Source organism: Lissotriton vulgaris, chromosome 2_1 (assembly GCF_964263255.1).
Source record: "Lissotriton vulgaris chromosome 2_1, aLisVul1.2, whole genome shotgun sequence".
In the NCBI taxonomy this organism is placed as follows: domain Eukaryota; kingdom Metazoa; phylum Chordata; class Amphibia; order Caudata; family Salamandridae; genus Lissotriton; species Lissotriton vulgaris.
Window position 1 is genome coordinate 1,361,418,185 of NC_141687.1, and position 19,085 is coordinate 1,361,437,269.

The following is a 19,085-nucleotide window of genomic DNA, read 5'->3' on the forward strand; positions in this document are numbered from 1 at the left end:
TGGTATTTTGTATTCCTCCTCCCCTTCTTGGATTAGGACCCAATTTGTTTTTTGTTTATCTTTTTTGTTTGTATCATTTCCTCTATATTCCCCTCTCCGGCTTGGATATCTTTCTGACTCTTGGCCCAGCTAGTGAGTTTGTAATATTTAAACCTTGCAAGTGAAACCTTTGTTGTCTCATTAGGGTTTCCATTTTATAATTGAATTTTGTTCCATTAACTGACCCCATTTTGTAATGTTGTTTTCTCTCAGGGGACTTGCTAGCTTATCTTTAAATCATTCTGGGGTCCCGGGGAGTCCCAAATTGGAGTGTCTTGACTGTAATACGGAATTTTCAGAATTATTCTCATCTGATACCACAGTTTAGCAGCCGAAGATAGTGTCTTGAGTTTCACCTTCTTGAAATACTTGAGGTGACCACATTTGTACAGGTATTGGCTTCCTTCTTTGTTGACTAACTCCTGCAAATGCTCTGGATACAAATCGAAACTCTTTAGTAGTTTCCGAACCTGCTTAAATTGAAAGGCTCTACAGTACTCCAGAATATCTGGGCTTGAGAGACCTCCTTGTGATTTATTCCTTCTTAACTTCTTCCAAGCAATTCTTAGCCCTCTGGGGACCCAGATAAAACTGCTCAGTTCTCCTTGTAGTTTTTTTATATGGTCAATTTTAAATTCCAGTGGAATAGTACTAAACAGATACGTACATTTTGGGAGAATTACCATTTTAATTATATTGGATCTCCCCATAAAGGTTAGCGGTAACCCCCCCCCCATACTTTCAATAGCTTTCTCACTTCTTTATGGACTCTGTCGAAGTTTAGACTCCCTATTTCCTCTATTTTTCTTGTAAGGTCTAGCCTGAGGTATTTGATTTTACTATTCAATTCCAAGATTTCGGGTTTTTGAATGGTTTACTAAATACCCAGAGACATTTCCATAGTGTTTCACTATCTCTTAAATTTTTGGAAGTGAGGTTTTTAAGTTGTTGGTAAATACCATCAGGTCATCTGCAAATAATGCTACTTTCTTTTCCCATTCCTGGTACTTGAATGGGGTTATTTCCTTCTCCTTCCTTAGCATGCATGCCAAGGGCTCTATGTAAAAATTAAATAGAAGTGGGGATAGAGGGCATCCCTGCCTTGTGACCCGTTTTTATCTTTATTCTTTCCATCAAGAAGTTGTACACTAGAACCATTGCTGAAAACCATTTGTAAATCTGTTTTATTGCGTTCTGAAAGGTGTCTCCAAGATTAAATTTGTCCAGAGTTGCATTTAAAAAGGGCCAGCTCACCCTGTCAAAGGCTTTTGCAGTGTCAAGAGTAATGATTGACAGAGGGGTAGAATAGTGAGTTGCCACATCCATAGCTCTGATAAGCTTGCGCGTAAGTTCGTGGATTCGCCTTCCCGTGATAAAGCCTTTTTGATTTAAGTGAATTAACGCTCCTGCTACTTTTCCTCACCTTTTCGCTAAGATATTCATATAAACCTTGTAGTCCATGTTTTGTAGGATCCTTCCCTGGTTTTAATAAGATGCTAATAATCGCATCATTCCAAGAGGATGGGAGATCTGCAAGGGGTTCGGCCAATACTTCCTGTAAGTTTGTGGACCTGCCGCCTTGCCTTTTTTAAAAATGTTCATTGCTTCTACTACCTCTTCCCTTTAGACTTCCTGATTCAGTTCTCTTCTTTGTTCTTGAGTGGCAGACGGTGTATTTATCACATCCAGTACTGAGTTTATTTGCTCATTTGTAACAATGACATCTTCAGTGAACAGTTTATCAAAGAATTTTACAAACTCCCTTCTTATCTCAGTATCTTCTGTGCTATATTGTTGATCCTCTTTTTGTATTTTATTAACCCTGTTGCGAAGTAAGTCCATTTTCAACTTCCATGCTAGTAATTTTCCGCACCCTTCACCATATTCATGGTGTGAAAGCTTGCTGGCCTCCCATTTATCCCTGACAATTTCTTCAAGGAAATCTGCTAGTTCCTCTTTCTTCAGATACTTGAACTCTCCCGTGTAGTTTCATTTTTTAGTTAACTCTACTTCCAATGATGCAATCTCTTTCTCTATTTCCCTGATGGTATTCTTCCTCTTCTGATTTCTGTATGCTTCAATCCTGATTATTCTTCCTCTAATAAAAGCCTTGTATGCTTCCCAAGTAATCTGTTTTGTGGTCCCATTTTTGTTCAATTGAAAGAAAGCCTCTGTGTCCTTTGCTAGCGAATCTAACTATGCTTTCTCTAAAAAGATACCCCTATCCACTGTCCATCAGCAAGAAACTGTTTGCTTTAAGGTGAGATGTAAGACCACCGCAGAATGGTCAGATAGCTGAGCTGGTATATGCTCTACTTTTTGAGTTTACTTTAAAAGATTTCTATCTATTAAAACATATCTTTACTTCCTCTTTCAATGTGTGCTGCATCCTGCAGCACACATAGAAAGAGGAATATGCCTCTCAGGATTGTTAATATGTAGGAATGTGCCCCTTTCTGCACAAAAACAATCCTTCAACCATGGTGCAAGGGCGCCTGCATAGGCGCTAGGCAGTCAAAATGGCGCCAGTGCAGGGACAAGGACAGGAATGCATTGTATTACACCTAAATATAGCACATTCCTGCCCTTTCCCTGTGACACAGCACTGCTCCACATCCTCATAAATATGCTCCACAGTATTCATTATCTCACCTCCTCCTTGTCTTTGGAGATCCAGGAGAGGCAGTATAAGACCACTTTGATTGGGTCTCCACAATCCTAGGGGAGTTAGTGAAATACAGGAGTGTACGAGCACTTCATCTTGTAATGCCACGACTAGGAGAAATGGCATTTGTTCCCCCCTTTTGATACGTCATAGCAGTAAATAATCTAATTTTGATCCAGTTATTCACAATAATGGCTTTCAGTGAAAGTCTTACATAACCATACCTTTTCCAAGGAAATTATGTGTGGAAGCGATGCACCAAGGAAAAGCTGTAGTTTGGACTTGTAAATGTCCAACTCTATGGGCCTTATTGAGAGCTAACCAGTGCCATCGAGTAGCAAGGCCAGGCTATACTTAAGAAATACCTGGTGTTATAGCAACCACATTACTGGGTCATTTTGAATTTTGGGCCTGCGATAGGATCATGATGGAGAAACCTGGACCCATCAGGATTTTTGCTCCATGTTGTTACAAATATTCAGGGCCGTTTTCTATCACTAATTCCACCTGATTTCAATTCTTTCTGTCAAGTATTAGACTATTTTGTCAATCTAGATAAGGTTGTGTTGGACTCAGGCCACCATCTAAGTTTTACTATCCTGAAATCTTTGTTGGCAGTATAATATCTAACCTCCACATGGGTGGTTGCAGTAGCCACAAACTCCACATGTTTACTTTAGTCAAAGCAGCCTATGATTAACTGGAGCTTTTTTGATGTCATTGAAAATATTATAATTACATTCATACGGGTATTGACTCCAAGTAGATCATTAAGCAACTTTGGATTGTGTTCTTGCTTGGCAGTTGAAGAGACACCAATACATAGGTGTTTTACCACCACTGACCTACATCAGTGAAGTATGTAGTGGTGGCTTTATTTGGCTTATACATATATGACCTGATGAAATCATTCAGGTACATTTGTGGGGTGCAATATTTATCGTATCCACTAATTATCCCATGATTAAAAATTCCAATGCCTGTGCAAACAAGATCTAAGTTTAAGTGCAGTTCAACCTGCTTCTCTATCAATCACTAAAACCGACCAAAGAGACATTCATATTGTTAAAGTAAAGCATTGCGGTCATAGACCTTCAAGCTGCCATTAGTCAGGACGTAGTCTGAGGGGTCAAGGTGATATCCTCCTTTGAACCAGGCTCATGAGACTGTAGACTACTTTAGACTCCCTATTTTAATATATGCGTTCCTGGCAGAGACTGGAAATATGCTATACTTGTACGTTTTAAAGAAAATCCTACACCGATGAGACTGTATAGAGCATTTTCATAGGCCTATCTTGCTGCTCTATTTGTCTACATTTATCTGCACTATTTGAAAATATTTCTCAAGAGTTATAACTCCAACTTGTTTCTAGTGGGAGTATGTGATAAGGCTTTCAAATAGATTTCCTTGTATTTGTTTAATTGTACTCGGGCCATGTTCTTACCACCATACCTGTTCCTCTTCAAATCATTGACCATTGGAGTCCTGCAGGGCTTCTCCATGAGCCTCTCTATTTTTAAGAGGTGTGTCCTCTCAGTGGCACATCTCATTTGCTTCTATGGATATAAGCTCATGTGCTCCACTGAAGATGCCCTTATAATATTAGCATGTTCTTCAAAATTCCTAAATAAATGAAATAATGATACCCAAATTATTATATGCCTGGATATCCTTGGACAAGCATTATAGGGGCACATAGCAGGTTGCTAGTCTGCAGAAATTGGAGTAGGATTACTCCAGAAGCCATGCAGAATGTCCTTTATACAGTGGTATTGCATGTAGTTATCGCCACCAGTCGCTCTGCCGAATATTTTATAAGTTGGGTGGAGGCAGCTTTAGATATAGTAGCCCCCGTAAAAGCAAACAAATCACCAATAGTAATACATTCTCTGCCCCTTGGTTTATGGATAAGCTGAAATATTTCAGGAAGCTGTCCCACAGACAGGAACATAGGTGGTGAATTAATCTGGATCTTGCAGATAGCAATAACCATAAGGCTTTGCTCTTTAATCCATTGCTATGTTGCTTGCCACGTCACCCCAGTTTGGAACCACGCCATAAGCATAGCAGTCTTGACCCTGCTCCCAATGGGAACAGTCCAACCCAAACTGCCAACTGGTCCCAGGATGCCTGTTTCCGGTCCAGGGATGACCTGGACTGACAGTTCAGGCTGGACTGTTTCCATGGGGAATAGGGTCAAAACTGATTTACGTATGGCTAGGTCCAAACTGGAGTGGCATGGTGAGCAAAAAAACAATGGATTAAACCCAGATCTGTGATGGGGGTGAATGTTTTATTCGTTCAGCATTCTGTTTATAATTTGTTCTTGTTGCTTCTGTCACCCTAAGTGGGAAGGGTATGCCCAGACATGGGTCTCATGCTCAGTGTGCCACCGGATTCAAGCAAGCCCTGCTGATAGGGGGTGATATACTGAAACCGGTTCCTGGATGCTTGTTCCCAGTCCAGAGAGGGCCTGGCCTGGCAGTTCGGGCTGGACTGTTCCCATGAGGAGCAGGATGAAGACTGATTTGCATATGGCTGGGTCCATACCGGGGTGCCATGGTGAGCAGAAATCGATTGATTAAACCCAGAGTTTGGACTGGGGTGAATGTTTGATTTGTTCAGCATTCCGTCTATCATTTGTTCTTTTTGCGTCTAGGAGTATGAGCGGATGAATGCCTTTATAACTGGGGCAATACAACAAATGTGCCATTACCACGCATTCCCATACAACGCAACCACCTCCCTCACCCATTTCCCTCCCTGTAAAAACGAATTTTTGTTCTTGGTGTACCATGTGCACAACAGCTACAAATGTGAGATGTTGCAAATACACTAACATACATCGCACATTCTACATTGTACTGTTTACTGGTTACAAAATGCTGATTGCAATTTGCCAGTGTTTACGCAATCAGTAAAGAAATTTAAGAAACAAACTATGCACTGAAAGGTTGAGAGCTAAAATCCGAAGCGTAGTGGGTAGGGATCTGACCTACTTAATGCATAACAATGATGTGGTTTACTCCTCCTACTCACTGTGATTGGGATGGTGGCTGCTGGGTTCAACAACCATCATGTCTGTGATTGCTTTTAATAAAGAAAACTTTATTTTTTAGACACAGCCCGTTCGTGGGACTGCATTTAAAAGATAATTTTGTTTTGAAAGTCTTTTTTTTTACATTCAAAAAGGGAAGGGAAGCCGAGGTGACCCCTTCTATTTTTTAACCAGTTGAAACATCCTATGAAAGGTTGGTAAAAAAACAATGCATTGCCACTGGATTTTGGTGGTATAACATTGATACATTAGATATCGATTTGGTATTTAAAAGTAAATCCTACAACACATCTCTTCCAGACACTGATCAGTAGCCATTCAGAGAGCCATTTTAGGAGTTGGGAAAACGTTTCAATCTCCTAAAATGGGATTAGTAAGTATGAAAAACATTTTAACAGCTGCAAACAATCGAATTGCAGCATTTTGTAAACGTTAAAATACTAGTACATTATGTCCAATGATTCTGGCCCTGTTATACATGTAACTGGAATATTGCAAAGCAGAACATGTGGTTCAGTGGCTCATCTGCAAGTATAACATATTTTGTTTGAATGTTCCCCATTTTCATTGATCATTTTCAAAACACTAGATTGAATAAAGTAATTTAACTTTTACATTTTAGTCAAAGCTACAAAAATAAATATGTATTGAATGCATGCATTCCTTTTAAGACACTAAGGTCTGGGTTTCCTTACAGACCCACAGTAGAAGCTATGCAAGAAGATGGATTGTTGAATTTTTGGAGCTAAGGGAGGTGCTTTGTGCAACACAAGCATAGATGCATCTATTGCCGGCCCATTGACGACTCCAACTGTATCCTAAGAGTTCAACATATACACAGAGCGAAAACATCAAAACCTTTAAGGCTACAGACATCATTGGCATCTGCTCAGAGATATGAGAAGGGGCAGACCCGCCATCAGAGCAAGTAACACTAGAGGGCCATGGAAGTATATCAACACCCCTAGCATTGTGGAGGGTTCTATTTTGACATGTCAGCAGTTCAGACAGTTGAAACATGTGTGGGCCATAGCAAAGCATGCCAAGGGCATAAAACGTGCATTTAAGAAAAGGATTCAAGCAGTTAGAGACTACAAAAGAAATGACCATACACATGGAGACTATGCCGTTTGAATGATGACAATGAAACTTCACCCTCAGTCATCAATGTCTGGATCTATAAGTAGTCCACATCTTGTTGCAATACTATGCCAAATAGCACAACTAGCAGTCATGTTGCATCAGGTCTCAGGTGCCTCCTGCAGAGCTCCACCACAGTTATGAAGGTAATTCTATCTACTCTTCAACAGTATAGATTTACGTTCACCCATGGACCCAGTTTTTGTGATCAGTCTTGTATCTCGACTCCTTTCCTGAAAAGGAACACAGCCATATGGTTAGAATTCATGACCTGATGGCATACACATTGCCTCCTAGGAGGGAAATCATCAAACCTCAACCTCTATGATAAGTTTGGGTGTGGGATATTCACCCGTGTAAAATTGTATAACTTATCTAACAGAAACAAAGCTGTATACTCGCCTCTTGCCAGCCATTCATGCATGGCACACTGTTGGAATCAAAGTAATCATGGTTACTTACAGAATTCTTTTGCCAGCAGGCATGAGATCAGCCACTGAATTATGCCCAAATTGTATGTTAAGTGAGTGGTAAATTTTATGTTAAGTGAGTGGTAAATTTTAAGGTTTGTATACAAGTATTCAGTATCTGATGCTGGACTTCTTACACTGGTACCGTCCACATAACTGATAACTTGTGGGATTTGTAGTGCATGATAACATTTTACCACATTGTCCTACAAATCCTGTTGTGTATTTCAAAATACTACTTGAATGTATTTTCTAAGTAACAGTACATCAATGAATGCTGTAAACACATGTTAAAATGCACTGTGCGGTATTCTACCCTCTGCTGCATCTATGCCTTAGCAACTTCCAGAGGTCAGTAGGTATATGGAACACATGACTGGCATCATGTACAGCAATATTCTGACTACATTTGGTATTTCTAGGCAGATATGGTTTCATTTAGTCAATTAAATTCAACAGCACTTGGCTACATAATGTATACTTCCTCCTCTATTTGTTCAAAGTGGGTTACATGCTGGCTCAATACTCTCTCCTTCCTCCTCATTTTCCTTCATTGTGACACAAAAATTCTCCTTCACCTCTACTTTGCACATGGATCTGCCTTTCTGAAGAAGTGAACTCCAGTCTGGGCTTCCTTGTTTACTCTGCAATTGGTTATTACATGCTCCCACTTGGGGGCCAATTCCGATCTCGCTTGGAAGGTCCCCGAAAGCGATGCGGCGGTAAAAAGTACGAGCTGTACACTGGTTCTCCGCCCGACTTGTAAAGCTGTACGAGTGATCAAGTGTGATGCGACAAACCCTAAATCGCTGACCGAATTGTTTTCGGGTCCGAACCCCTCCGTACGCCTCGTCCGTATGCAAACTGTGCAGTGCAATCGAGGTGAGTTCTGACCGGGCCAGTACGATGCACTTGTCAGACAGCCGGATCGAGCGGAAGTTTCCGGCTCGTGAAATGTCCAGGAAGCTGCCTTTGGGGTCCGCGTCGGACCCCCCATCACCCACAGCCTTACGACTCGGACACTGGGGGAGACCTAAGGGTCTCCCAACACAGGCATGTACCGTGTGGATGCCACCGGCGCCTATCCACTGTAGGGGGCGCCCTTGTGCGAGACATACCCATTCAGTCAATGGGAGCCCATGTACGTGTCGTACGACTGGCTCCCATTGACTTCTATGGGAGTCCGACCGAACCGAGTCCGGCAGCTTGCAGCTGCATAGTACTCGCTCGGTCGGACTGCAGGAGTCCCGCTCGGTGGGAAAACACCCCGGATCCGGCTCGGTCCGAGAGCTTTCCGAACCAGATCGGAATTGGCCCCTTAGTGCTGAATTGCACATGTTCTGTGACTGTTCACTAATTGGAAATCTGTCATATTATTTTTGAATGGCTATTTAAAAACTGCAGCCTGTGATTCGCTAATTTACTTCTGATTCGCCGTGGATTCGGTTCATGGAGTTGAATTACTGAAAGCATGAATGCCTTACTTTTGTACAATGCAAAACACACATTTGGAAATAGCTAATCAGTTTGCAACTGATCAATGAATCACAAAACATTTGTACACTGGACTCCACATTCCTCATTAATTGGATATTTTAATCTACAATTATCAAATAAAACATAATACATAGTTAATGCATTTTTACAAATACATTCTGTGTATGATAATAATAATACATAATAATAATAATACTAATAAAAATAAAAGATGAAATAATTCTATTCCATATATATTACTCTTGTTGTATGATGTTAAATTCTGTTCCTGTGAATCATTTTCCACTGAGGACAGAAAATTGTTGTTGCGTTTTAGGCTTGACCAGCTTGCTCTGATGGATGTGAACAGTGCGTGTACGGGGTACTGAGTAGCTCCAGGCCCTCAAAGTGACAGGAATGTGCAATTTAAAATGTGCATGCTGGATGGACCAAGACATCCATCACAAATGCAGTGTTATGCTTTATTGGGCGCAAGTCTTCTGTTACAGAGCATGGGTTAGTACATTGTCATCAGTCTACTGTTCACCCATGCTTCAAAAAGACAGCCAGGGAATGGCACGGCCCGAACCTCGCAGTTAGTTTGATTTATAGTCTAGGGCCTGAAATACTGTAAATCATCGTGCAGTATTACTTTGTAGTTATTGGCAAAGTTGAAGGCTCTACCTTTTTATGCACATTAGTGTGAGAAAGGAGTCTGTCATGACATGGAGGGAGCGGGAGTGCACAGTCAGCATGCAATGACAATGGTAGAGATCTTAACAAATAAACAGGACCAAGAGCAGTAGTGCCAAGGCCTATGAGAGAGGATGAAACACCCATACAGTGTTGCAGGACTGGGTAGCTGGGGTGTGATATATGAATACATGGGCAACTGTATCTTTGTTTAAGTGCCTATGTTTGTGTACATGCTTAAATATATAATATGTCAGTATGTTTGACATAGGGGCAGCTATGATGTCTTTCGAAAAAGGCTCCGCACAGCGATTCGGAATCTGAGGATCCGAATCAGAACCCATGTTTCTGACCGAATCGGATAGATTTTTGAATGACCGATTACAATGAAAGGAAACCGTTTGGGTTGTCTGGTCCTGTTATGAACGGGATTCGGACATCCCGAGTTGTTCGGAGCCAATTCGTACAGCTCTATAAACACGGTTTCTGACCAAGAGATTATGATGACTCATTCTGAGAGCCAAATCAGTCTGCCTGACACAAAACAGCTGTCAGAATTTGACTTTGGGGATCCCCTCCTACCCAGGGGCCATTGGTTGGGGCCCGTGGGGGTATCCATGGGACCCCTATTTACCACCATGCACAGTGTGGCAGGCACTATAGGGGTGCCCAGCACAGGGTGCATGGTTTTCCCCAACCACCAGTCTCACAAAATTGCCAGGACAGCTTTGGATTCCCAGTCCAGCCCTGCATAATGGCACAGATGTATGGTATAGTGTGGATATTCCACAAATACATAAGTGTAATTATCCTTGGCTTTGAGGTGATTATCTCTGGCTTATTAAGGCATTCTTAGTGTGAATGGATATATTGGCATATAAGACCGAATATCTTCATATTTTAAAATGGTAAATATAGGTTGAAATATGGCACCCCAACATGTATATACTGAAAAGAAAATCTCATATTTAAAGTTACAGTATGTGTTTTTGAGCGGATTTTTTTTTCTCCAAAATAAATATTATATAGCAAAATGTGCACATTTTCAAACATTTTTAAAGCTTTATTTTAGAGCACAAAATTACCCTTTGCAAAATATATTTGAAACTGATATTTGAGTGACAAAAAGAGATTTGGAGTTAGCACATATCAATTATAGATTTTTAGCTCATTAGGTCATAAAATGTCTATAATAGTCAATTGAGATAGCAGGTCCAAAGTTTTCTTTATGGTTGAAAAATGTGTTCTTTATTAATAGAAATGTTCAGTTGTTATGATCCAATGGTCATACAATTCATTTATTATGATATTTGAGTGATAACTGCTATTGACGAGTTTTTGATGCCGCAGTGCAATGACACACTAGTGAGTGTAGCCATGCGCTTTATAAATTTGTTTATTATTATTATCATCATCTTTATCTTATGATTACTTAAAATCCTTACAAACACATTTTGAAATAAAAAAAACACTAAAAACATGCAGGGGCTAAGAAAAAAGCTCCCCATGTAACTCTGGAGCAGTCAAACAGCTGAAGGGCTCAAAGCAATGCCTGCAAAGTTATATTAAAATTAGACCTCACAGAGAGAATAAAAATAAGGAATAAAACTGACAGTTAAAGTGCTTACTACAGTATGACATGCAAAAGCCGGCCCACCTCTTTACACTGGATGCAGATAGCTATGTTCTGTGCGCTAACATAGCTAAGTGCTAACAAACTATTCAGTAAAGTGCTATGTGCTGATGAAAGTACAATAAAGTGTGATGTACTGTTACGTAGGTGCTCTTCCACGTTTTAAAACCAAGTTATGCAACCTATGTATGATAACTTTTGCTGATTTCAGAAAACATATTGGTGAATTTTTCCCCCTTGGTATCATGGAGCACTTGCTGAAGTGGCGGTTAATTCATGACATGTGAGGCAGAATCGTAGAACCAAAACCTTTTGTTTTAGACCACAAAATGTGTTAATGTGATTTTATTTATCCACAAATAATATCATGCTCTACATGGCAAAATGTGTGAATTTATTCGAAACTCATAGGCTGTTGTTTGGAGTCAGAATTATCGTTTTTTCGAAAATATAGGTAAGGGATATATTGGAGCAAATGTAAATGGTATGTAGAAAGCACATTTAAGAGTGCTCATGTGCTTTAAGGATTCGTTATTTACCACCAACTACAAGTTGGTGGCAAATATCAAAAACCTTTACAAAAGCCGATTCTTAAACTTAAATACCGAATCTTACCGATTCTGTAACATTTACCGAATTATTTCCTATATAGCATTTACCAATTCTAAAATACTGAATCAGTAAAATTTGGTATTTTAGAATCAGAAAATGTAGATTACCTACATATGGCCCTTAATCACTTATTCTGCCCGAGGCCTAAAACTGTAGATTTCCTATAACCTTTCTGAATCTGTGAAGTCTTTGTAACCTGGGTGGACTGAACATTGTAAGATCTGCCAAGTCAACATCTAATATCTCTGGCATTAGACAGCAAGCTCTATGTGATTTATCATTTTCCCACGCTGCCACTTCCATGAAGATTTTGACTCGTAATTTTTGACTATGAATCTACATGGAAGAGACTGAATGGGAAACGTTAGTCAAAGTGGTTTGTAGTATTTGAGCAGAGTTTTATTACAGTTTAAAAAATACAATATGTCATACAAGATTGCAGAACAAGATGATTTTTAAATTGTCAGCAATATTAATGCCTTGATTGCTTACCATTAATGTTCGTTACTCCGATTCTTCTTACTCATCCCATTCCTTACTAATGGAGTGAGTGTGCCCATTCACTCCCTTATCTCACCCTTGTAAAGCTGTCTTCTCTTTTTATGAAAAAAAACTTCATCATGTATAAACCCCTCCCCTTCCTCCAATGGCTGCTATAAGGAATGTGGGTGGGAGGGGTGTAAGGAATGGGACTATTAAGGAAGCATCCGAGTAATCAAGGCTATCAGTAAGTAATCTAGGCATTACATCCTCATCTTCCTAACCTCGTCCCATTCCTTACTAATGGAGAAATGCCCAAGCAATACAACTCTCAGGAACAGCTGTAAAATAAAAAAGGCACCAAAACAGCAGAAATAGAAGAAAGAAATTAATTAATATTTTGATCCAGTCTATTTGTAACAATGCTTAGATATAGAAATTGAAAGTATAATTCATGAATAATCATAACTGTAGCACCTTACTTATTCAAAGGAACCTGCAGGATATGAGAGCTGAAAAAAGTACAGACCATTGTGCAATATTGAGGTGCCTATGATGAGAGATAAAGCTTGGAGGGGATGTCCACGTAGCAGCCTTACATATATCTCTAATTGAAATTACAGAACACTTCACCCAAGAAGCCACAATACTTCAGGTACAGTGAGACTTGGTCCACCAGTCATATTTACCCTAGCAGCTGCATGAGCTAACAAATGAACAGACTTGACCCATATTGCCAATATCAGGGAAAACAGTTTCTCACCCCTTTTTGTAGGGCCAAAGTTCAGAAACAGAGATTCAGACTGTTGAAACTCAGCTGAAGAGGTAAGGTAAATCTTAAGGGTCTTCACAACATCAAGGAGAGAGAGCAAAGAATCAGAATCAGAGGCCTCCTGAAGGAGAACTACCAGCAAAACCTCCTGCTTATGATGAAAAGAAGACTTGATTTTGGGGAGAACTTTTGGATCGAGAGATAAAACAACCATATCATCAAAAAGTCTTAAGTATGGAGGACAGCACACCAGAGGGTTTAACTCCCCAAGCTGCCTTTCAGAGATGATGGCCTCCAAAATGAAAACATTGAATGTGATACATTTGAGTTATACCTACTGCAAAGTTTCATTAGGTCCCCCTTGTAGGTGGAAGAGAATCATGGCAAATCCCAGAAAGAAAAAGCTGAATGAACCAAAGGCATCAAAATCTGATTAGTCTTGAACAATTTAGATGCCAGAAGTTCAATAGATGACAAATTTACCCAAAGACATCTAAACATTTTAATGAAGAACTACTGGAGTTTAAGAGTAGAAACACACAGACCCTTGCCACACCTCTCCAGGAGAAACTGAAAAATATCATCAGTGGGAACGTAAATAGGGGGCAAAGACTTCTCCTTACACCCATGGTCAAGACATTTCCAGTAACATTCATTCGCTTTATTGGTGGAAGGTCCCCTAGATAATTGAAGGGAACGAGATACTGATAGAGAGAGACCTTTCTGTAAGAGACGTGCCCTCTCAACTTTCAAACTGAGAGTTTAAACTTGGCCAGGGTCTGTACTGAAAGGATAGTCTGACTGAGAGGAGAAGGGGTCAAAAGGAGAAGCCATTCTCCGGTTAGAGACAGACGTAGAGGGAACCAAGGGTGCCTGACCCAAAGAGGAAGAACCAGAATCACCTCTGCAGGATCTCACAGCAGATGCTCCAAAAACCTGGGAATCGGGGTGACAGGAGGGATGGTATACAGGAAGCCTGGATGCCAAGGACTGGTCAGAGCATTGGTGCCCCCATCCGCTCTTTTCTGAAACCATATAAAATGTAGAGGGACTTTGGTGTTCCGGGAGGAGGCAAAAAGACCCACTACAGAAATGCCCCTGCTTGCTGCAGATCTGGGGAAAAGCTTGAGAATCTAACTTAAAAAAGAAGGAGGGGTCAACCAACACTGGAGTTCCTGATGGACTGAAGTAGACACTGGAATCATGTCATTATGATGCTCTTGTGTGGGATACCAGTTGATCAGAATATGATGAACCACATTGCCTAGATAAAGTAGAGACCATGGAATAATGGCCAAAGTTGCTGCCTGGAAACAGAAAAAAAACACTGCTTATCAAAGGCCACAATCATATCTTTTAACAAACCACAAGAAGACTAAGTGATCACCATATGCCCATGAAGTCGTAGCCAGTCTCTTGATGATGCCTCTGGTTTCTGGACCAAGGTCCGAATGAGAGCTCTCAGTCTGGCACGTCCAGTCTCGGGAAAAAAAATACTTCCATAAGCATGTGTCGAAGAGGGCCCCAATATAATCCACTATTTGGGATTGAACCTGCAGGGATTTCAGGTGCTTGATAAGAAACCTGAATTATTGCAGAGTCTCCACAGTCCTGGTTGTGTCTGAGAGGGCCTTCTGATGAGATGGAGCCTGGAGCAACAAATCATCTAGATATGGGTGTATACTAAAAACCTTGAGAATCACTGGAGCAATGATCTTTGAAAAAACTCCAAGATGATGACTTTAGGCTAAGGGAAGCATTCAAAATTGCAAGTAGTGTAAGCCAAACACAAATCTGCATAATCTCTGTGAAGCACCCGCCACTGGAACAAGCAGGTAAGCATACTGGAGATCTATCTTTGTAGAAAATAAAACTGCGGAGACTACAAGAATCGGCTGCTGCAAAGTATTCATTTTGAAGTGAATGGCTTGATTGTACTTGTTTAGGAAACGGAGATCTATAATCATATAAAAATCACCCATTATTTTCTTGACCAGGAAGACTCGAGAATAACAACCGCACGCACTCTTTAGCTAGGTTCTCAAAACCCTGGAGACACTTGTAGTACATAATGCTGTGACACGACCTGTACTACCAAGAGGTCCTCCATACTTCCTGAAAGGAAAGAAAAGAGGGGGCCGGCCCCTACAGGACTAAGGGAGGGTATAATCTAGTCAGGAGGGCTGCGTAGAACCCCCTTCACAATCGGTTTGTGGGAGGAAACAGAAGCCTGAGACTGCTTGCCTTGAAGCTGAGACCAGCTGTGTTGGAAATCTGTTCTACGTCTCCTGTAGAGATCAGATCTTTTTCTGACAGTATCCCAGTTCTTTTGTTTTGGTCGAAACGGTTGTACATGCTTCTGGCTCATGAAATATGTTTTTGAGAACATATCCTCCAATTCATCACAAAATAGTCTTTTACCATAGAAAGGCATCCTTAATAAGAAGTTTTTTTTAGCCACATCCACCTACCAATTTCCTAAATGCAATTCATCCAGACATGGAAGGTGAATGATGTCTATAACTATCCACTTGAAATCCTTGAAGTAGTCTATCAGAAGAGACATGCTGTGTCTTCTATGAGTTCGTGCCCACGGTGAATCCAGCAAAAATCCCACAAGGAGACAAAGCATGGCACTAACAGGTATCTATACATTCTCCAAGGGCCATGCAAGAAAAAAACTAAATAATTGCCCGAACAAATAAATGTGCCAAAATCAGACAGAGAATAGACTGTTCAGGTAGCGAGAAATAAATTAGAGGAAGGGATTCTGTAATTCCCAGGTCTCCAATTGTGACATACATGAGCAAACAACTGCCCAATATGAGCCTAAAGAACGAGGCAGCCGCGCTCAGGAACATGTGGTTACACAAAAGAAAGTAAGTGTGTGTACTGCATTCCTGCAAACTCCCACATGCATAGCAACAGACACTGGCCCCTGGGGTCCACCTCTGTAGCCAGAGATAGCACTCGCTCCCAAAAATTAAAGCTGATCTCAGTGAGACATGGCAACTCACACGGCATCCAGGGACAACAAAAGACTGCCTCTTGAGCTATGCAGCTCCCAAAATCAATCAGGAGTAGTTACCAATTCAAGTGGCTCCGGGAAAATGGCCAAAATAGTTTTCAGTGCTCCATCACCAAAGGCAAATAAACAATGGTGCCCAGGCAGCCTTAAAACACCCGGTCAAACTGTCCGAACAGAAGTGCTGCCAGCAACTCTCAAGGGTAAGCAAGCAGGCATTATTCAAGCAACCTCTGAAGGAGTACCATGCGTCTGTACAAATAACATGTACAACAAATATGTCTTTCTTTCAGTAGCATGAGTGGCCACCACAAATGCCTCAAGAGCCCTACAAGGGAAAGGTACACAAAAGTAAAAACAGGTAGTTGGAGGAAGAGGAGGGGTTTAAACACAATGAAGCTCTTTTCATAGAGAAGACCGCCTTACAAGGGTGGGATAAAGGAGTGAATGGGCACAGTCACTCCATTATTAAGGAATGGGACGAGTAAGGAGGATGAGGAGGTAATGGCTTTTTAGCTAACCCTTTTAAGGAAGAGTACTTAAAATGGACTGATTTATCATTATTTAGTTAGAGTTCTTTTAGAGAAGGTGATTCCCCCAGTAACATTGGGGAGGTGGGCTTGATTAGGACAGCGTGAAGTAAAGGGCTATTTCTTATTTTATTTATTTATTAAAAGATTTGTGACATGCACAGCTACCCCCAGGGTATTTCAGACCCAAAAGCAGTAAGGTGGAGAATTTAAGAAGTCGCAGATTAAAAAAGCCAGGTCTTCACACCCTTATGAAAAGCAAGCAATGATGTACAAGTTCTCTGGGGTTCTGGAAGGGAACTTGGGGGCATTTAACAAAGCCTGATTCATAGATATTAAAGCTGGAGTTAAGATTTTCACCTTCGTGGATGGAGTCAGCAGGGCCCAAAGAGAGCCCGGCCAATGTTGTGGGCCTCAGAGAGAGGAGCCCTTGCTCAGTATCATTACCTCTGTTTTATCCCCATTGAGAAAGTTTGTGTTCATCCATGAGGAGATGAGACTCAAGCCCATGAGAAGATCAAAGGGTAAATGATTCTGTGCAGAAAACAATGTAAAGATGATCTGCCTGTTAACTGCATAACAAAATAGGGTCAAGTCTCATCTCTCCACTACATCTGCCAGATGGCGGGCGTAGATGTTGAACAGCAGGGGACTCAAAACTGAGCCTTATGGGCTTCTTGCGTCTCATTAAAGCCTATGGCTTCTTTGCAAATCTGTGTTTAGATCTTGGCATAACATGTATAATTTGCTCCAGTTTCTAATATTTCTTGTGTGGAGACAACTCCTATGGGTCCTTATCGAGTACGTCAGGTGTGCACCTTCACTTGTTTGCACTGTGCACGTTTTTGGAGAGTGTTTACACACCATTATTTTCAAAATTCACCAATCCCCATTGAATATTAGGATTCTTTACACCAGTATAATGTATAAGGATAAGCATTTATGCAGAATGGAGTCTAAACAATACTCTTTAACTGTTTTTCATTTTCCATGTGTGCCTGATCATCTGAAAGGTCGCCCCTCTTAGCTAATTGCTCTTAACTATTGTGTTTTCCAGGTGTGGATCTCAATGATGGGTTGTGGCACATGGTTGACATAAATGCCAGAAGACAGCGAATAACCCTTACTCTAGATAATGGAGTCCCATCTCCTGTGGATGCAAACAATCTGCTGCAGATTTACTCGGGAGACAGATACTATTTTGGAGGTGAGTGAACAGACAAACTCCATTTTAGTGTAAAGAGAAGCCTTGCACCAGCCACTGTTTGTAGCCCTCTGCGAGTTATTAGTGAAGTGGCATTTTAAATGTATTCATACACCACGCTATTCAATTAGAAAAGGTGCATGTATAGTTTATGAAGCCACATAATTCATCCCTTCTCTCTTCTCCACTTCATCTCTTCTATCTATAAACCTTTACCATGCTACCTACTCTTTCACTCCAATCTCTTTCTATCACTGTCTCATTTCTTCTTTTGCTCATTCTCTCCTTCCTCTTTACTCTTGAAGGCACTTGAGAAAGGAAAAGTAGAGTTACTTTAGTTGTGTGAATAAGGTTGCAGCTAGAAACCGTGTTTAGTCTGAGTGTACGGAAAAGACTGGAAAGGCTATACTACAAGCCATAAGACGTAGGGTATGAATATTACTGAAAAGGCAAGGTTATGGCCACAGACCACATATGGTTAATAAATAACAATGGGTAGGAAATAGCTAGACTGGATGGGGCTTAGAATCCTCATCTGCTACCATGTTGTTTTTATGGTGCACAATACAGTGCCCCTATAAGATTAGCCTAGCCCTCCACCCCAAACTGATGACCTAAGAGTCAAGGGCCACATTGTCTTTTCCTGTAGGCTCTTCCAAGTCTTGTCTTGCGTGGTCATTTCCTGTGATGTCATGTTCATGTTAAAGTTCATGTGATGTTGTTTCCTGTACCTCTTTTGGTCCTTAAATGTTGGCAAGTAGCATCAAACCGGGCTGTCCATGTTCCACTTCCATGCCAATCCGTGTGCTGTAAGTGGTTCAAGGCTAGGGCAGCTCCAAAACAAAAAAGGATGTTAAAATGTATGGGTGAGTCCTTGCAGATTTTATATTAGTAATTGCATTTCATGTGTCTTCTTTCTTTTACCATTTCTGAAATGAAACGGTCTAATTCAATCAGTAAACAATTGATCACAAATTCGAAGTTACTGGTAAGAGGGGCCCTCTACAACATGTTTGGCCTGGGGCTCCTAAAATCCTTAAGGTGTCCCTGTGTTTTGGTTTTCTGTAACAGCAATAATACTTGTACAGTGCCTTTTGTTCTGTGCGCTTTCGTCAAATTACAGCCTCTGATGCTTTTGTATCAAGTGTGCATTGCATAACAAATGAAAGGTCTCAGCCCGAATACTATAATAGGATACAATTTTGCAAACACATAGAAGCTGACATGTTTGAAGACATTTGTCTCATATTCAATAATACATTGGTGTAAATAGATGCATAGTAAA

At 40.8% G+C, this 19,085-nt stretch overlaps 1 protein-coding gene across 1 annotated transcript in view; it reads left to right on the forward strand.

Moving 5' to 3' along the window:
* The window catches only part of LOC147732599 (contactin-associated protein-like 5), an 864,951-nt gene that overhangs the window by 205,373 nt on the left and 640,493 nt on the right, over window positions 1–19,085 (forward strand). The window contains exon 6 of the mRNA XM_086954286.1: window positions 17,654–17,803. Coding sequence (XP_086810412.1) covers window positions 17,654–17,803 — 150 coding nt within the window. The remainder of the gene's footprint in view (window positions 1–17,653; window positions 17,804–19,085) is intronic.